The following is a 16,269-nucleotide window of genomic DNA, read 5'->3' on the forward strand; positions in this document are numbered from 1 at the left end:
AGCTAGTAAACATAAGGGGGTTGTGCTAGCCTCTATTCTGTAAAAAAACGTTAAATATGGGCCGCTGAGCCAGTGAAATATATAGAGTGGAGAAACATATACGCATCTCTGAGCTCTCACTTATGATGTTAGCGTGTGTGTCTCAAGCATTCAAGGCTCAGTTTTGCGTGCATATCTTGGAGTGTCCAAGGCTCGTATGTAGATACAATTTACTATGCTATAAATTATCAAAACAAATGCGCCCAATACTCTTCAAGTGCCCTTAAAGGTCCGCCTGTTCCGGAACTGGGCTCTTAAGTTTTCCAACTTCAAGAGCCATACGAATGTTTCCAATTGTCCATTCTTCCATCGCGCGAATCGTCTTTTGACAAGTCAGCTTCATACTCTCTTCATGGAAAAATACATAACTCACCTCAATGGTCCAAGTGCCCATGTGCGGAACCAGAATTACATTCTGGTTACTGAGTAGCCCAGGATGAATCTTAGGCTCTTCCTCGAACACATCCAGACCAGCTGAGAACACTTTACCACTATCCAGGGCATCAACCAGAGCAGCCTCATCCATGACAGCGCCGCGGGCAGTGTTGACCACAACCACACCGTCCTTCATCTTAGCGAACTCGGCTTTGCCGATAATATGGCGTGTGTTTTTCTTCAAACAATTAGCATCGAAACATCTTCCATTTCTATCCGGGAATGGAAGACACTTACATTCAATGGCAGATTCAAGCTGACCACGTCACTGGTGGACAAGAGTTCATCAAAAGAAACATATTGAGCACCTGCAGACATCTCATCACTGAGCTCGCGGCGGTTATGATAGATGACCTTCATTCCAAAGGCCTCTGCCTTCTTTTTTAAATTACGTCCAATACCACCCATTCCCAGAATCCCAAGGACCTTTCCTTCGGGATCATGACCGAGAGGAGGCGCGGGATTTCCGCGCCATTTGCCCTCGCGCAGGGCGTTCATACCGGCGTTGAAGTTGCGCAATGCGCCAAGTATCAGGAACATGTTCACGTCGGCAGTGGCATCGTCTACTGCCGTTGGGACATTGGAAACCCGGACTGGGGGGTTGCGTGCGCTGCAGGCATGAACGTCTATTTGGTCATATCCGGATCCTATAGAGGCTCCATGTCAGCATATACAGTACTTACATCCCACGTTTGACCTACCACAGTGCGCGATATATCGGAGTGAGCTTGGTAGCACATTCAATAGCTCCTCGTCTACAAGCCCTGTCTGGGTTATAGAGCCAATTGTTCGGTATATCGCAACGACACCATCCAGCTTGCCGTCTTTGCACTCTTGGATGAACTCGGTCCGGTTAGTTGCTGTGGACTCAACTAGCTCTGCCAATTCACCCAATGCACTCCAGGCTGCCTGCGCACTATGTTCGAATAATGTCAATATCATGCAATATGTGTCAATGTCGCAAAGGAATGGGATGGACACACTGGTCAATACTCCCGAGGTGTAGCACCTTAGGCTTGGGACCGGTAGAACTCATTCTGATGTATTGATAATAGTTGATCCTGTTTTGAGCGACACAATTAGCGATTTGGCGGGGAATATATAGTGATGCCAGATCAACAACTTCAAGCCAATTTTCGAAAAGATTCTCTCTCCGATTTTAGTTCGGGTCGTATTGTTCCGACGCCTTCTCTTGACATAAATTTGATCTTACCGATAAGCAAGCGCTAATTGATCTAGTTGCAGGAGGAATCTGAAGACCCAAATAGATTCTAAGGTATAGGAGTTAGGAGAGACACTCGCGTTAATAAGAGTCACATCATAAATTGTCAGAAGCATCGGCCGAGAACAAGAGAAAGTACCCCACGCTTATCGGGCAAGTCCCCGGCTCAAAATTACATGACTTGGCTGGTGAAAGGGAAGAGACCGGAGTATGCACACTAGCAAATGTCCAGTCTCCTATAGTATTGTCATGATTGATCTTTGAAAGATCCCGAAACTCATACCGGCTCTGCTAATCTCTTCAACATAGGGAGATAAACTTCTACTCAACTGCGGAGTAGTCGGTGCCTCGTACCGTAGCCATCGGCTTGAATGCCGATGTCTTTATCTTTTGACGATTAAGATGTTGGCCATGAGTGATGTTCTCATCTTTAGTTTAGTGTTAGATATGTCGTATTGAGTCTTGGGGGAAAAGTCCGAAACAATGGCGAGTTTTATTTCGAAGGTTGGAAATGAAGTCCCTACGGTCCAAATAAATATGTCTAGCCATATGCGTGTACAGTACAGTATGTTGAGAGGGTAGTTTCAAGCTCATTAGCTTTCAACCAAAATACGGGTCCAGTCAAACTTCTTCCAGCGTTTTCTGAATCCATCAACCCTACGATCACCACGGTTCCAGCGCCCTTGTCGTTTGATGACGTCCGGAGCAACGTCTAACATTCCTCCAATGATCTCCCGGGCAAAAAGGTCTCCACGAGGCCAGCGGTTGTCATCTTCCACGATATGACCCAGGCCGCCGTCTAGTTCGAACCAAACGTGGAAGTAAGGCATTTCCTTCACAAGGGTCCGGCGGAAGGCAGACCGACCAAGCCCTTGTTTTGATTTGGCAAGGGTATCGATAAGCTTGCGGTGCTGCGACCATTCCGACTCGGCACTGAGAATTGATTCCCTGAAGAAAGCGGGCGCTGTTTCTCCTAGACTGTAAGGCAAAGGCACAACTTCCATGGATGCATGTCGCTTGCGCTGTGGCTGGGCTGCATTCTCGTAGAAGATTACATCTCGACCTTGGTCGTGGTACATACGCGTGAGGCTCTTCATAAAGTTGCGAATTTCTTCCCACTCATCGTCATCGCATTCCATCAAATTAGTGCGGTGTTGGATTGGTACGATGGTAGCACCTCCTTCACTGATCTCGGGTTCCGTAGGAAGTGTGAGGAAGACCCTGGTCGCAAGGGATACCACCGGGGCAAGTGGAGGCGTGCCCTTGTTTTCGTTGTGACAAAGAGGACAGTTATCCAAAATCCGGTTCATCTTGTGGAAGTCATTGATTGTTGTGTTCTTGAGATCAATCTCAGATCGATGAACTCTTTTGGCCAGCTTGGATGCATTGTCATCCATATACTCCAAATCGTTCTAGGTGTAGGTTAGCAAGGGAGACAGTTCTCGTCACAATTGATACTAAAACTGACCTCAAACTTGGCATCACGGCCAATTTGATCTGCCAACCGCCGGCCCTCTCCGCCGAGCTGGCCACGCGTTTTGCGCTCTTCTCGCACCATATCCTCAATGCTCATATCTTCATTTGTTTCTACTAGGCCCCTTTCACGACCCCTCTTCGTATCGATGGCTTTTACCTCATTCCCCGAGCCTGCTAGCATGCGGTTGTGCATGACATCAAGGACCACGACATCAGATTCCTTGCGGTTTGACATGGCTGCCGCGGCTATATTGTACTGCTCCTCAAGAGCGGCGGCATCTGGTGCTTTTCTGAGTTTTGCCTTCATCATCTGGGCTTTCAGACGATTCAATGCTGTCAGGTCGAGGTGGCGGGTAGTATTGGGAGGTGGAACAGTATCCATTTTCTTGCCTTGGCCTTCGGCATTGAGCTCTTGTTCTGGATCCCGAATATGTTCAAGCGGATCTCTTCGAATGTTTTTTTGAAGTTTCCTTTCCTGGAACAGCTCCCCGCTGGGTTTAGTTTTGCCCACATAGGACTGTCCATACGTCTTGCGCCGGTCAATCTCGGTTTCCTCCTCCCGAGCGTCATCAAAAGCGCGAAGCTCTCCAAAACGCTCAATAGCAACATCATCGATAGGCCTGCCACTTTCTTCCGCCTCTCTGTATACCCCTTTGAGCTTGGTCATTCTCCATTGTGATCCTGAGTCCCCAAAGGTATAGTCCACCTCGTGCTGAGCAGGCTCATCTTCTATCTCTTCGACTGCTTTTCCATTCTTAAGATCACGTAGATGGTCGTTGAGCTCCTTTTCGTGGATTTTGAGTTCATAGTCTGCTGCAAGCATTATTGGTTTCGGCTCCTCCTGTCGCGTCGAATCCGGTCGATGAACATAATCGACGTCGAGAGTCGACGGCGCTTCCATCCAGGCGTCACGTTTCAGATTGTTAGGCTCCTCTTGTACTATTACTGAAGGAGCAGTGGATCCCGCCTCGTCTTTGGAGCTCCGGTGATGGCGTTTATGGCCATGCTCGTCTCCTTGATCGTCGGAACGACGTGAACGCTTGTGCCGGTGGCCATCATCGTCGCGATGCCGGGACTCACGAGTTCGCTCGCTGTCGCGATCGCGGGATCTGGAAGAATGCCGCCGGTGATGGTGGCTGGAACGATGACGGTGTCTCGAGCGCTCTTTGCTGCGGTCGCGATCGCGGTTTCGGTCTCGATGATGTCGCCCTTCGCTTTTTTCGTGCCGCTCCTCTTTCCCCTCTGCCAATGACTTCTCGAAGTCTTCTAAAGTCATGTTGCTCCTGATTAGTGAAAAATGGATGGAGCTGAAGTCAAGGGCAAAAGTTGGAATGACGTTGATAAAATGCCGGGCGGTCCAGCCGTAGATCTTTCCCCGCGACAAAAAAAAGATTTCGAGCAGAAAAAAGAAGCTTATCTTTCTTCACTTGTCTTCCACTCTTGAGCCATTCACTTCGACCACATAAGTCTTTGTATTTTGATCGCTCAGTCGGCTTTTTTTTTTCTCTTATAAACTACCTCCACCATGCCGTCTCCAGTGTCCGTGGTCTGCGTGGGCATGGCAGGTAAGGATGCTGATATGCTGATCGCCCCTCACTTATCTGAATTGGTCTAATCGTCAATGTTATGGATTGAATAGGCTCAGGAAAGACTACCTTCATGCAAAGAATCAACTCCTACCTGCATGAAAAGAAGACAGTGCCGTATGTGGTCAACCTCGACCCCGCGGTGCATTCGGTGCCCTTCGAGAGCAACATCGATATTCGCGACTCCATTAATTACAAAGAAGTGATGAAACAGTACAACTTGGGTCCGAATGGAGGCATCTTGACCTCGTTAAACTTGTTCGCCACCAAGGTCGATCAAATCATTTCACTCTTGGAGAAACGCACTGCCCCGAACCCCGAAAACCCTTCCGCAAAGCCCATCGAACACATTCTGGTCGACACACCTGGCCAAATTGAAGTATTCGTCTGGAGTGCATCGGGTAGTATTCTTCTCGAGACTATGGCGACATCATTCCCGACAGTCATCGCATATGTTATCGATACACCTCGCGCGAGCTCTACCAGCACCTTTATGAGCAACATGCTCTACGCGTGCAGTATCTTGTACAAGACCAAGCTCCCCATGATCTTGGTTTTCAACAAGACTGACGTTAAGGATGCTGAGTTTGCCAAGGAATGGATGACCGACTTTGATGCATTCCAGCAGGCTCTGCGTCAGGAGGAAGATTCAGGTGCTTTTGGGGCTGAAGGTGGTGCCGGTGGCTTTGGATCCGGCAGTGGGTACATGGGCTCCCTTCTGAACAGCATGAGTCTCATGCTGGAGGAATTCTATCGACACCTGAGCGTCGTTGGCGTCAGCTCAATGACCGGCGATGGTGTCGAAGAGTTTTTCGAGGCCGTCGAGACGAAACGGCAGGAGTTTGAACGTGATTACAAGCCCGAATTAGAGCGCAAGAAGAAAGAGCGGGAAGATCAGAAGTCATCCCAGCAGGAGCTTGAACTTGGAAAATTAATGAAAGACATGAATGTGTCTGGGTCAAGCAGACAGATGTCAAAGAAGCCCGCCGCAGAGCCTGAGACTGTCAGCGAAGCTGAAGATGAAGAAGACGAGATTATCAAGCGCGGGTTGGCAGATGGAGAAGACAGTGACTACGAGGACTATGTGGGCCCCAATGCTGGGAATGACGAGGGTCTTTCCCAGCGCTACCAGGAGGCTCTGGCAGGCTCTCAAAGTGCTCCAACAGAGCAGGACAACAGCTTCACAAGATATCTGCGTGCAAGCAGTATGCAACAGTAAAATCTCCCATAAGACAGAAGTTGGCATTTGATGAGTCTCAATCATTTTCAAAGGGGTCTTTTGGTCTTGAGGCGTTTGTGGTCTTGTGGGGCGCATTTCATTTATTGCATTCAACCTAGTCAATATATCAGAGTAATCAAACATCATCTTGATCTACGTAGGTTGATCTTTGTCTTGATGTAGTGACTGCTTATGTGGCCTTGTGATGTCTTTTGGGTGGTTTTCCTAGTGGTCTGTAAACAGATATCTCCAGAGATTCTTTAGATTAATCTGTGAGACTGGTGTACAACATATATAGAACCTGGGACATGGATGTACGTATGTTGTACTCGGTATGTTGTATAGAGCACAGATTGAACAGTTGCAAACAAACCAAACAGCTCCGTGTCTATATGACGTCACTTGCTTATAATGCTTCAGCCTTGAAAAAGGATCCCTTGGAAGCTTGACCTTCTCAGGACCTGACTATTTCAGACGCGAGCAACTTCAAAGCAGCAAGAAGATTTCGGTCATTGAAATCCATACCGGCAAGCTGCCACCATGGATGTGAGCCAATACTATCACTGTCTCCAAAGTTTTGGAAGATAGACATCAAAATCGGAGCTGAAAACTAACTGAGCAGGTCTTTCGCGCCTACACATACTCGACGGCCGCATGGCTGACCCTTCAGAGCTTACCTTTGATTGCCGGACCAAGCATGATCGTCACCATGTTGTTGGATGAGACTCGGCCTGCTTCCCGTATGTGGCTCATAGCCTGAGTGCCGCGCTCACCCATTTGCGAGCCATGCTAACCTTTCGCCCTTCAAAAGCCATGGAATTGTACTTCGCCCGATGTCTCGGCTTCAGCCTTCTGACTATCGCTGTTTTGACCGTGATGCTTACCGGTTCCATCCCTCTGACATCCGACACCAAGGAGTCTGTGACAGCAGAGGAGGACGATCCCAAGGCGCCATATGCTGTGCCGACTCTGATGGTGACCTCTATCTTTCATAGCGCATGTGCTTTCTACGCATACACGTGGTATGTTTCCGGTGGATCGGGTCTCTTTACTGTTGGTGTCGCTGGATACTCTAGTATTGCTGCCATTGGGCTGTGGTGTATGCTATTTGCTAGCAGCCATGGCAGAATCAGTCGACGTACGGGCGCAGACAAGAGAACGACGGGGTACCCTTTCAAGAATTCGGAGGCAGCAAAGAAACATGGCAAGGGTCTTTAAGCTCTCGATGTGCTGTTCATTGAAATCAATATTGCACGGATTCAACGCGAATAGATGGTATCTCGATATACCAATCCTTGAAATAAAATAATATACTGCTCATGATCAATTTTAAAAAAGGGGCCTTATAAACTCCCTGGCATGTCTTTTACTTGAGAACCTGATAATGATCCGAGCTTTCCTTAACCCCACAACGCCGCTTCAACCGTCTTTCTTCCCCTCAAAAGCAGCACGCCTCCCCACAACTTAATATTGTTTACACGATGGACTCTGAGCTGCGACTATCACCGCCCCGCTTAGGGCCTTCTATGCCAATAAATGATCAATCTAACCTACAGTTGGACCAGTTTGACCCGGAATCGCAATCCTTCGGGCCATTCCGTCCCCCGACCGAAGCCGAATCGCAGCTCCAGAATGCGAGACACGCGTTTATTCGTCCACAATCAGATGAGTCGAACAACTTCACCTCGTCGCAATCCACACAGCAGCACCAAACGCCCCAAGGTCATCCTAGCAATGGAGTTGCCTCGCATTTACCACCGCAAGGGCAATCCTCCAGTGGCTTGCATCAATCGCAGGCCTACAACAATGGCGTCGGCCAGGCAGCGAATATAAGCGGGGCGTTGCGTCGGGCTGCTGCTGGACAAATGGCGCCTCCAGGGTCGCTGTCCCCAAACGAGCTAGCTATGGGGAACAATGCGCATCAAGCTCAGAATAACAGCTTGACAACGCTGCAACCCTCGAGCCAGCAGTTCCAACCAGACTTTACCGAGCTAGATACTGGCTCCGTGGGCCCGATGGGCTTCACTGGGCCTGGGGAGCTGCAAGGCTTCAAGGTGGTCCCGAATCCTCCACATCTAGATTACTGGAGAGACAGGTTGTTCAATGTTGATGAAATGATCACCTTGAGCGAAGAGGAGTATGCAGACTCCATGAATACTTTCTACCTTACTGAGAGGCTGACATGCACTTGTTCTTCTGAAGATTCCAAACCTACTTTCCCCACGTTGACAACGTCTACTCTCATCGCTCAACCCAGCGGTACAAGCGTAAACCATTCGTTTCCCATTACTGGGACTGTCGGCTGAAAGGACGACCACCCGGAACCCCCAAATCTGACGATCCAGAAAAGAAGAAACGCAAGCGTACAGCCAGAGAACGGGATCTCTGCCATGTCAAAATCAAAGTCGTGGAGTACTTCCCAGTGTCTGAAATATCAAATATGACCCATGCAGTCGAGCCCTTGCCATCTAACCTCCTACCTGGTATGTATACTTTTTCTCTGAATGACGACTCGGCGATCCGAAATGCCCAAACATTCGGTATGCCCACGCCGAACCCCGATCTACCACCAAATCATCCCGGGTCAAATGGTGGGAGATATTTCACCATCCAGCGGGTGAATGGCAACGGCGCCAATGGGAAGAATGATGGCGTGAGTGGCGGCCATCAACATACGCTTGAAGAAAGTGATCGTGTCAAGAAGAATAGCGTCCAGCGATTCATCCTGAAGGAAAAGAAAGATAAAAGGACGAGAGTGGTATGTCAATCCTGTTTCGTTCTGTTCTTTTTTGGAGTACCCCCGCATGATCCTGGCTACGTCACAATTCTACATTTGACTTCATACTTCTCACACCAAAGATCAAGTCTCTCAACATTTTAATTCAATTCCTAGTTTTTCTTGAATTGTGCAGCCTTGACACAGGATTCATAATAGGACCGAGTTATGTCTCGAGCAGCCCAAAAGTCATACCATACAAAAGCGACGGGTCTAGCCGCTGAAACTGCCATTAAGCACTCTGCTGATGTTAATCTCAAGCTATATGGGAGCTGCTTCTGGTGAGATCCCCCCTCAAATTCCACTTGTTATGACAAAAGCTTCCTGTGTACTGACTTGGCCTGCATATTTGAAGCCCCTTCGTTCAACGAGTATGGATTGCATTGGAACTTAAGGGTATTCCATACCAGTACATCGAAGTAGATCCATACGAGAAGCCCCAGTCGCTGTTAGAAGTAAATCCAAGAGGGCTTGTTCCTGCTTTGCGGCACGACGACTGGGGATGCTATGAAAGCAATGTGTTGTTGGAATATGTAAGAGAACAGAAGGATCACTTTCCCGTTTCCCTCACTGATCAATCCTTCGCAGCTAGAGGATCTAGGCGTGGGGGCTGCAATGCTTCCAGGAGACCCAAAATTGCGCGCCCATTGCCGGTTGTGGGCGGATCATGTAAGTAGACAGACAGGTCTCTGGTGATCATCACTGATAGCCCTCCAGGTCAATCGGCATATAGTGCCAAGTTTCTACCGCGTACTGCAAGAGCAGGATCAACATAAACAGATCGAGAAGACACAGGAGCTGCGAGATGCGATGGAGAAGCTGCTCGAAGTGGCGCATCCCAAGGGGCCCTTCTTCATGGGCCCACAAATGTCTCTTGTGGACGTCCAAGCTGCCCCGTGGATCATTCGGCTGCGGCGGGTCCTGAAACCATACCGAGGATGGCCAGATGCCGAGGAGGGAAGTAGACTGGCCTCTTGGATGAATGCAATCGAGACCGACCAGCATGTGCAGGCGACAACTAGTACGGATGAGCTGTACCACGACAGCTATGAGCGATATGCCCGTAAGTGTCGCATGGCTTTTCTTGATGGCACTGCTAACACCTCATGTCACAGAGAATCGTCCAAACACATCCCAGGTGGCAAATGCAATTAACGCAGGACGAGGTCTTCCGTGAAAACAGAAAGGATGTATCGGACGGCCAGTATCATGACATGAGAAGATATGAGACAAATGTAAATTAGCCTGTTCGAGCACCTCTGTTGAAATTGAAGCCACCTCTTCCACTTGCATCAGGGCCTCGAGGACTGCGCACCGGCTGCTGTGGAGCCTGAGTGTCAGAACCGCTTCGTTCAACCTGCGGACGGCCACCTCTTTGTAGGAAGGGTGCATTTGACTTGGCCGCGGTAGAAGGATCGTAGAGATGTTTGGATTTACTCGAGGTTGACGAGGAATCTCTCTTCTGGTGATCTCTTCCACCGCTACGTCCTTTGCCTCTACCTCTGCCCTCGCCTGTAGGAGTTTGACGTGGCGGGGTCGTACTGCCAGGCGACGAGGTGCCCGAAGCTGTAGCAGATGGGCTTCCAAACAGACGTTCGCGCACTTCTTCGTACTTCCGCTGCTTCTCCTCCCGATTCTTCAGTGCAATAGCATGGCGCTCCTCGGGTGTTGGCTGAGGCGGCTTGGTGTCATCGTCCGAGTCGTCATCTTCGTCTAGTCCAAGTCGGTCAAGTCCAGCTGCCGCTGCAGTGATTGTTCTCGAGGATGATGAATGTCTTGTCATAAGCTGAGGTTTTCGACTCAGCAGCGTAACCGCGGGTTTGAAGTCTTGTTTCAGAGGAACATCGGCGCGCGCTTCAACAAAGTGAAATGTTTCTGTGGATTCACTGCAACCTAGTTCAGCCTCTTGAACAACCCATGGAAATGCGATAGGAGCTAACTAGCGATTGAAACTTACGCTTCAGCCCATAGCTGGCGATTGAACTCTGCCTGTTCTGCCCTGCGTTGCGCCTTGGTCACCTTGGATGAGACTTTCTTCTCAGCTGGCGGGGTAGACTTGGAGTCAAGTGTCTATAAACGATGACAATCAGCGTGCCATTCATAGTTCGCAAGCATTGAGTAAACTTAAACAGCAGACTAGTGTCTGTATCAAAGGTCACATAGTGCGGGAGTATTACATACATCTGCTTGATTTTCCCATGAATCTTCCCAGGCATCGGGAACTGCACCGGAGTTTGCGCTCATTGCACACAGAATGATGGAGCAGGATTGAGAAGGGGGAAGGATATCAAAAACAAATCCAATGAAAATATATAGCCTAATAACAAGGGCTAATAGTCCATATGTTCATGTAGTATACAGCTGAGGAAGAAAGAAAAAGAAAATTCATGCGAGACGGGGCCACCGCCTGTCGACCGTTGATCTCTCTCCACTCCCCGCTTGAAGTTTGGAAGAACTTTGAGAACTACAATTCAACCATCTAACCCATTTTTCGTGAATTTCTGATTAACAATGGCGATTGGTAGGTTTTCTCTATTTCATCTCAAGCTATACGATGTAGCCGAGCGAACACAGTGGGCCCGGCGATATCGATAGCGCTCCATACCCACATATGCACCCGCCTCTTCCTTGTTACAAACACCAAACCCGGAGCTACATCCATTGACACACGCCTGCTAGACCCCAGAGACCCAGACGGTGACTCTACAATGACCTCCTCCGTCGACTCCATCCGCCCCGACGACGGTGCTAGAACTGGCGCCCGCACTCCGACCGGCACCAACCAAGCTTCCTCAGTTGGCGTTGACGTATCGGAGCTTTCCCCTCCCGGCTCCCAGACAAAGCAAGATGCTGGCACTTCTGTTGGTGATATTGGGACTGCACTGGAACACGGCGGAGGACAACCTGCGGAAAAGACGTTTGAGTCGAGTATCGCGGCGTGGAAGAGCAAGCGTGCTCAAGAAGACTACCAGCGCGCTATGGAGTATGTCGTTGATAAAGACTTCAAGCTAGGTATGTGGTCTTCTAGTGGTTTTCTACATCTAGCCAGTCTAACTTGGACTATGCCTCATCCGTGGATGTCTTCAAAGTATGCTGACTGGCTGCCTTGTATTCAGATGAATTTGGGGACCCTTTTGATGAACGTGACTTGGCGGAGAAGTTGCTATGAGTCTCTGCACGCTCGGAGATTGTCTGCCATCTGGGCAGTATACGATATGAATAACGAGATACGACTTGATTCTTAAGCTTGCAGTTCTTTGGTCACATTTAGTCTACGATGAGTCGGCAGTGTCTGCTCACCCGTGCGGGGCATTCATAGGCGGAACTGCTTTCATCAGTGCCATGCAGTGTAAAAGAAAGCTATTCCAGGCTCATTTCATGCTATCTGGGGGCGCTGCTGACTGCTACCCTTGTATATGGCGATTCCAGAGAGACATCCTACGCCCGACGTTTAGGAAAATATATCTGTCAGACGTAGAGACTCTCAGAGTCACTGTATGATTCCACAAGCTGGTTTTTTCCCCTAGGCTTTCCTCAATTGATGTTTGCAGCTGTCTAGTAGTTGACAAGTATTTTCGTTGACTGAGATATACAGCCAATAATATCTACAAATTCTTCCCTTTATGAAGTTTGGCAATTTTTGCAATGGAACCACCGGACACAAGACTTCGAATGAGGTTCTATACTTGACGATATGCCCAAGGCTCTCCCATGCGGTGGTTGGCAGGGTAACGGATCATAGGGCCTCAAAGCAAAACCACAACGGCCCGCTTCACTTTCGCATCCATCACGACAATCCGACAATTTACTGAGGGGCACACTGAGTTGCATCCTTCGATTTACATATTTTTTTCCAGCATTTTATTAAATAACCTGGGCTACGAGGTTCATCTTATCCATTCAGCTCGTTGCCAAATCAAGTTCCAACGGCTTTGACACATTCCACGCGTGTCAATAAACATGGAGAACCACCCTCCCTCGCCGCAACCATGGTATGTCAGCTCTTTCTGCCTTTCTAAATTATGTTTGTTTTCTTTGTATCGAAAGGATTATTTGCGCTTGTTACTCAGGGGCTTTGTCTCCTCTATTTTTCCTCTTTTCCCCTATATTTCAAGACCCACCGCCATATAGACTTGGACTAACGCAAACACGCGTCTACAGCTCAACCAACCCTCCTGTTGAGAGTTCCTTCAGTTTCACACCTATCAAAGCTCTGAGCGCCTTGCCGCGACTGTGGGATCGCAAACCTTCGACGCCTGTGCGGGCTGGAGACAAGACAAGAAAGCTGTGGAAGCGAATTCGCTTTCCGTTTACCGGCATGAGTGCCGCGACAGGAGGTCAGGCCTCGGGAATTGGCGCCTCTAAAAACTCGGATTATCAGCGCGGCGTGAAGCGCCAGTGTGTTGACCCCGCCGAGGCAGACCAGGAGACCGAAGCTGAGCAACGTGGTCGGTCTTTCCTCGAGACTAAATGGGAGATGCAGGCGTCCCGGAAACGACGTAAGTATTCTTCTATATATTGCGAGCTGTGTACACATCACGCATCGCATTCTGTGCTCCCACATTTAGAAAGGCCTTTCATCTGATAGCTTGCAGGCAAAATGCCCGAATTCAATTTCAACATACACGAAGATGTCCCCCAAGAGGTTTTTGGTTTCACTTCGAACCAGCCCGAGGGCAACCGCAAAGATGCTGGCGACGTAGCTACGAATGTGTCACCCCAGCCATTTAGCGATATGCGAGAGACCTCGACGATGCCGGTCTGCAATGACACTATGGCGACAGACTCATATCACACAACATCCGACGCAAAGGTAGCACAGGACCTACAGTCTGGACCATCCAGCCAAGACGCGCCAGCTGTGATCGACAATGCAGGAGAAGACAAGACCACTGTCGTGTCCCCCACTGAGTCTGTACAAGACCTGACACAAGAGCAGAAGCTGGTCCGATCGGCACTGCGAAGTTCCTTAGATGGAGAGGATGCAGAGCTGCTCAATGACTTCCTGTCGAGGGCGAATGCGAAGCGGGCCGCCAAGGCCACACATCCCCAGGATGTGAAACCAACGGAGACGTCTTCCAGCCCAGAAGAGTCGCCAGAAATTCAATGCCCAACACCGCCATCGCGCCGCGTGTTAGAGGAACTTACAACCAATTCACCTTCACCTGTGAAGCTGCAAATCTCTCCTAGTAAATATGACATCAAGCGTGGCGCCGATGGTGCCGATGATCAGGAGGATATCATTCCCAAAGAAATCCGGGAAGAACAAGCTCCTTCAAGCCCTGCATATCGTCGAAGCACTCGTGCCAAAGGCTCGAGCACCCCTAACATGCGCAACACTATCTCACTTCGCCGAGCCAAAGGCACAGAGTTCGTCTTCTTACAGCGAACTGAAACCCAGCAAGTGGCTATGGCCACCAAGCGCAACACTCGGCTCAACAGAGGCAAGTCTGTAACTCCCACGGTCGTCCTGGAAGCTATGGCTCAGCAATCCCGCGAGGAAGAGCTTCAGCCGGTCAACTCCCAGAATGAGGGTCCGAATCACAAGGACACTAACTTCCGTGAGCTGACCAAACCGCGAAAGCAAGTGTCATGGAATGAGGAGCGCATGGCCGAGTATGAAGAATATAGGGAACCACTTTACATCCAGGAAGGTGAAGAGGAGGATGACCGATGCACAAATGACGTGGGCGCAACGCCTCGTCCGCGACCAGAAAGCAAGCGTCCGGCGAAGAAAGCAGAGTCTGGCCATCGCAGCAGCCGTAGCCAAACACAAAAGGCAAACGAAAGGGCAGATAGCGGGGCCACCGAGAGCGGTTTAACTGCTCCGACTACTGCACCTACTACTGTAACCCCGCGCTCACGCCGGGTGAGGCGTTTGGGCGACTCGGGCATCTTAGGGTCTGGCACTCCAGTCAAGACTGGAAGCCGCAGCACAAGCAAGCCTCCTGCAGCCTCGGACGCCATGGCTGCTGCCCCCTCCACACCTACCAAGGGCCGCCGCAAGCTTACTCCCAAATCGCCCATCTCATCCAAGCTTCCCGCACGAGCCTCCAAGAGTGCCAATAACACCGCGGATCAGCCTTTCGTCAGTGGGATCCCCACTCGCAGCTCAAAAAGCACAGATGATGGGGAGCGACAGAGTATGCTTCAGATGAGCGCAGGGTGCACGCCCACGGCTCGGCGCGTTCGGTCTAGATCTTGATTGTCACCGAAAATGGTGCAATTATGATCGGAATTTACGACTTCTATACCCTGCTGGCCGGTCTACGGTTTTTTTATACTCTCCCGTTTTGACACTCTTTATTTATCCGCGGAGTTCCTTGTGTTTCAAGATACCAATTGCTCGTTTTTTTCTTATGTATGCAGAAACGAACTTGAACTTTTTTACTTCATCTTGATCAAGATAAGATCAGTAGCTGCACGGTTCACCTGCCCTATGCAGAGTGACGTCTGTGCCGTTACGCCACTCTGCCCCTCCAAGCATCGGGATCGTTAGAGAGGTAATCCAATCTTGGAAGGTTTCCCTGTTCTCATTCTCCGACTGTGCTTGGGTTGCAAAGACGAGTCGCGCCCTCCTAGATAGATTATGCACGTAGCCGCTTTGACAAGCTCTAGGCTCTACCCGTGGGGGATATTGCAGCGGACAGGATGTTTATCCCATTGACGATCCCTCATGCAGTGGCTTGCATATATTTTTTTTTTTCGAATTGAGTTACCAAGGTTGGTATTTGCAGTTCTAGCTGATACATGTTGATCTCTTTGATATTTGCAAAGAGCCCAGAGCTAGTCTGCACGTTGGCTGTGGGATTTGCGTCTGTCATACAAGTACATTGTAGATGCAGTTGTATCTCATATGGTACCCTACTACGCAGCGACTACGTATGTGGTATGTGGTACTATGGGTACTATGAGCATGTCCAATATAGATACTCCATCAGACTGCACCACTCTCAAAGTGCAGTCTATTAATGCAGTCTACGTATGCTGCAGATACCATCAACACCAATTACTCTCTATTGGAAGCTAGGAAACAGGTCATCCACCTTGGATGCAATCTAAGTCCTTTCCCTATCGGCTCAATCGGGATTCCCGATCTCACTCGGTATCGCAGAACCCGACCCAAAAGTCTCAAATCAAAAGTCAAAGAGTGTCTCATTACCAAAGAAGTGAGGCATTAAATCCCAACATATGTAAATCCCGTCCCTGATCGGCCGAATGGGAAGGAACCCTTTCGACATCCCACTTACTAGTATGATACATAGACGGGTCAACCAATCGTAAATAAAGACTAACGCGCTAAGCAACATTCAATGAGGAAACTGCACGGAGTACAAAGTCAACAGAAAGGCCAATGTGCTCCGACCCAAAGACTCATTACCTTATTCGGCACGTCGGTGTTAGACACCGGTCTCTCATCCCATTCTCGAGATTCCCATAACTTAATGCCCATCCGACATCTCCCGGGACTCAAGCGTAGTCAGCAACGCTAAGACCCAATGCGGTAAGCGCGCGA

At 49.4% G+C, this 16,269-nt stretch overlaps 8 protein-coding genes across 8 annotated transcripts; 5 read left to right on the plus strand and 3 right to left on the minus strand.

Moving 5' to 3' along the window:
- Positions 1-262: 262 nt before the first annotated feature.
- N7500_002359 (D-mandelate dehydrogenase-like dehydrogenase) lies at positions 263-1,510 on the minus strand (the record flags this gene model as incomplete). Its single annotated transcript, XM_056673505.1, has 5 exons — positions 263-361; positions 413-652; positions 712-1,121; positions 1,176-1,390; positions 1,458-1,510. The coding sequence occupies 5 exons, from the start codon at positions 1,508-1,510 to the stop codon at positions 263-265; spliced, it is 1,017 nt and encodes a 338-aa protein (XP_056534030.1).
- Positions 1,511-2,289: 779 nt separating this feature from the next.
- N7500_002360 (putative cell cycle control protein (Cwf19)) lies at positions 2,290-4,448 on the minus strand (the record flags this gene model as incomplete). Its single annotated transcript, XM_056673506.1, has 2 exons — positions 2,290-3,108; positions 3,165-4,448. The coding sequence occupies 2 exons, from the start codon at positions 4,446-4,448 to the stop codon at positions 2,290-2,292; spliced, it is 2,103 nt and encodes a 700-aa protein (XP_056534031.1).
- A 249-nt stretch (positions 4,449-4,697) lies between these two features.
- On the plus strand, positions 4,698-5,977 carry N7500_002361 (putative ATP binding protein; the record flags this gene model as incomplete). Its single annotated transcript, XM_056673507.1, has 2 exons — positions 4,698-4,737; positions 4,812-5,977. The coding sequence occupies 2 exons, from the start codon at positions 4,698-4,700 to the stop codon at positions 5,975-5,977; spliced, it is 1,206 nt and encodes a 401-aa protein (XP_056534032.1).
- A 540-nt stretch (positions 5,978-6,517) lies between these two features.
- N7500_002362 (uncharacterized protein) lies at positions 6,518-7,195 on the plus strand (the record flags this gene model as incomplete). Its single annotated transcript, XM_056673508.1, has 3 exons — positions 6,518-6,523; positions 6,600-6,717; positions 6,789-7,195. The coding sequence occupies 3 exons, from the start codon at positions 6,518-6,520 to the stop codon at positions 7,193-7,195; spliced, it is 531 nt and encodes a 176-aa protein (XP_056534033.1).
- A 263-nt stretch (positions 7,196-7,458) lies between these two features.
- On the plus strand, positions 7,459-9,930 carry N7500_002363 (glutathione S-transferase family protein; the record flags this gene model as incomplete). Its single annotated transcript, XM_056673509.1, has 7 exons — positions 7,459-8,114; positions 8,180-8,735; positions 8,913-9,034; positions 9,109-9,286; positions 9,342-9,422; positions 9,471-9,816; positions 9,869-9,930. 7 exons carry the CDS (start codon positions 7,459-7,461, stop codon positions 9,928-9,930), a joined length of 2,001 nt encoding a protein of 666 aa, XP_056534034.1.
- A 63-nt stretch (positions 9,931-9,993) lies between these two features.
- On the minus strand, positions 9,994-10,997 carry N7500_002364 (uncharacterized protein; the record flags this gene model as incomplete). The annotated part of the gene is made up of 3 exons (XM_056673510.1): positions 9,994-10,639; positions 10,711-10,823; positions 10,935-10,997. The coding sequence occupies 3 exons, from the start codon at positions 10,995-10,997 to the stop codon at positions 9,994-9,996; spliced, it is 822 nt and encodes a 273-aa protein (XP_056534035.1).
- Positions 10,998-11,461: 464 nt separating this feature from the next.
- Positions 11,462-11,922, plus strand: N7500_002365 (uncharacterized protein; the record flags this gene model as incomplete). Its single annotated transcript, XM_056673511.1, has 2 exons — positions 11,462-11,765; positions 11,870-11,922. 2 exons carry the CDS (start codon positions 11,462-11,464, stop codon positions 11,920-11,922), a joined length of 357 nt encoding a protein of 118 aa, XP_056534036.1.
- Positions 11,923-12,713: 791 nt separating this feature from the next.
- N7500_002366 (uncharacterized protein) lies at positions 12,714-14,958 on the plus strand (the record flags this gene model as incomplete). The annotated part of the gene is made up of 3 exons (XM_056673512.1): positions 12,714-12,745; positions 12,915-13,252; positions 13,349-14,958. The coding sequence occupies 3 exons, from the start codon at positions 12,714-12,716 to the stop codon at positions 14,956-14,958; spliced, it is 1,980 nt and encodes a 659-aa protein (XP_056534037.1).
- Between the last annotated feature and the right edge of the window lie 1,311 nt (positions 14,959-16,269).

Source organism: Penicillium coprophilum (assembly GCF_028826855.1).
Source record: "Penicillium coprophilum strain IBT 35676 chromosome Unknown utg000002l_segment0_segment1, whole genome shotgun sequence".
NCBI classification, from domain to species: Eukaryota; Fungi; Ascomycota; class Eurotiomycetes; order Eurotiales; family Aspergillaceae; genus Penicillium; species Penicillium coprophilum.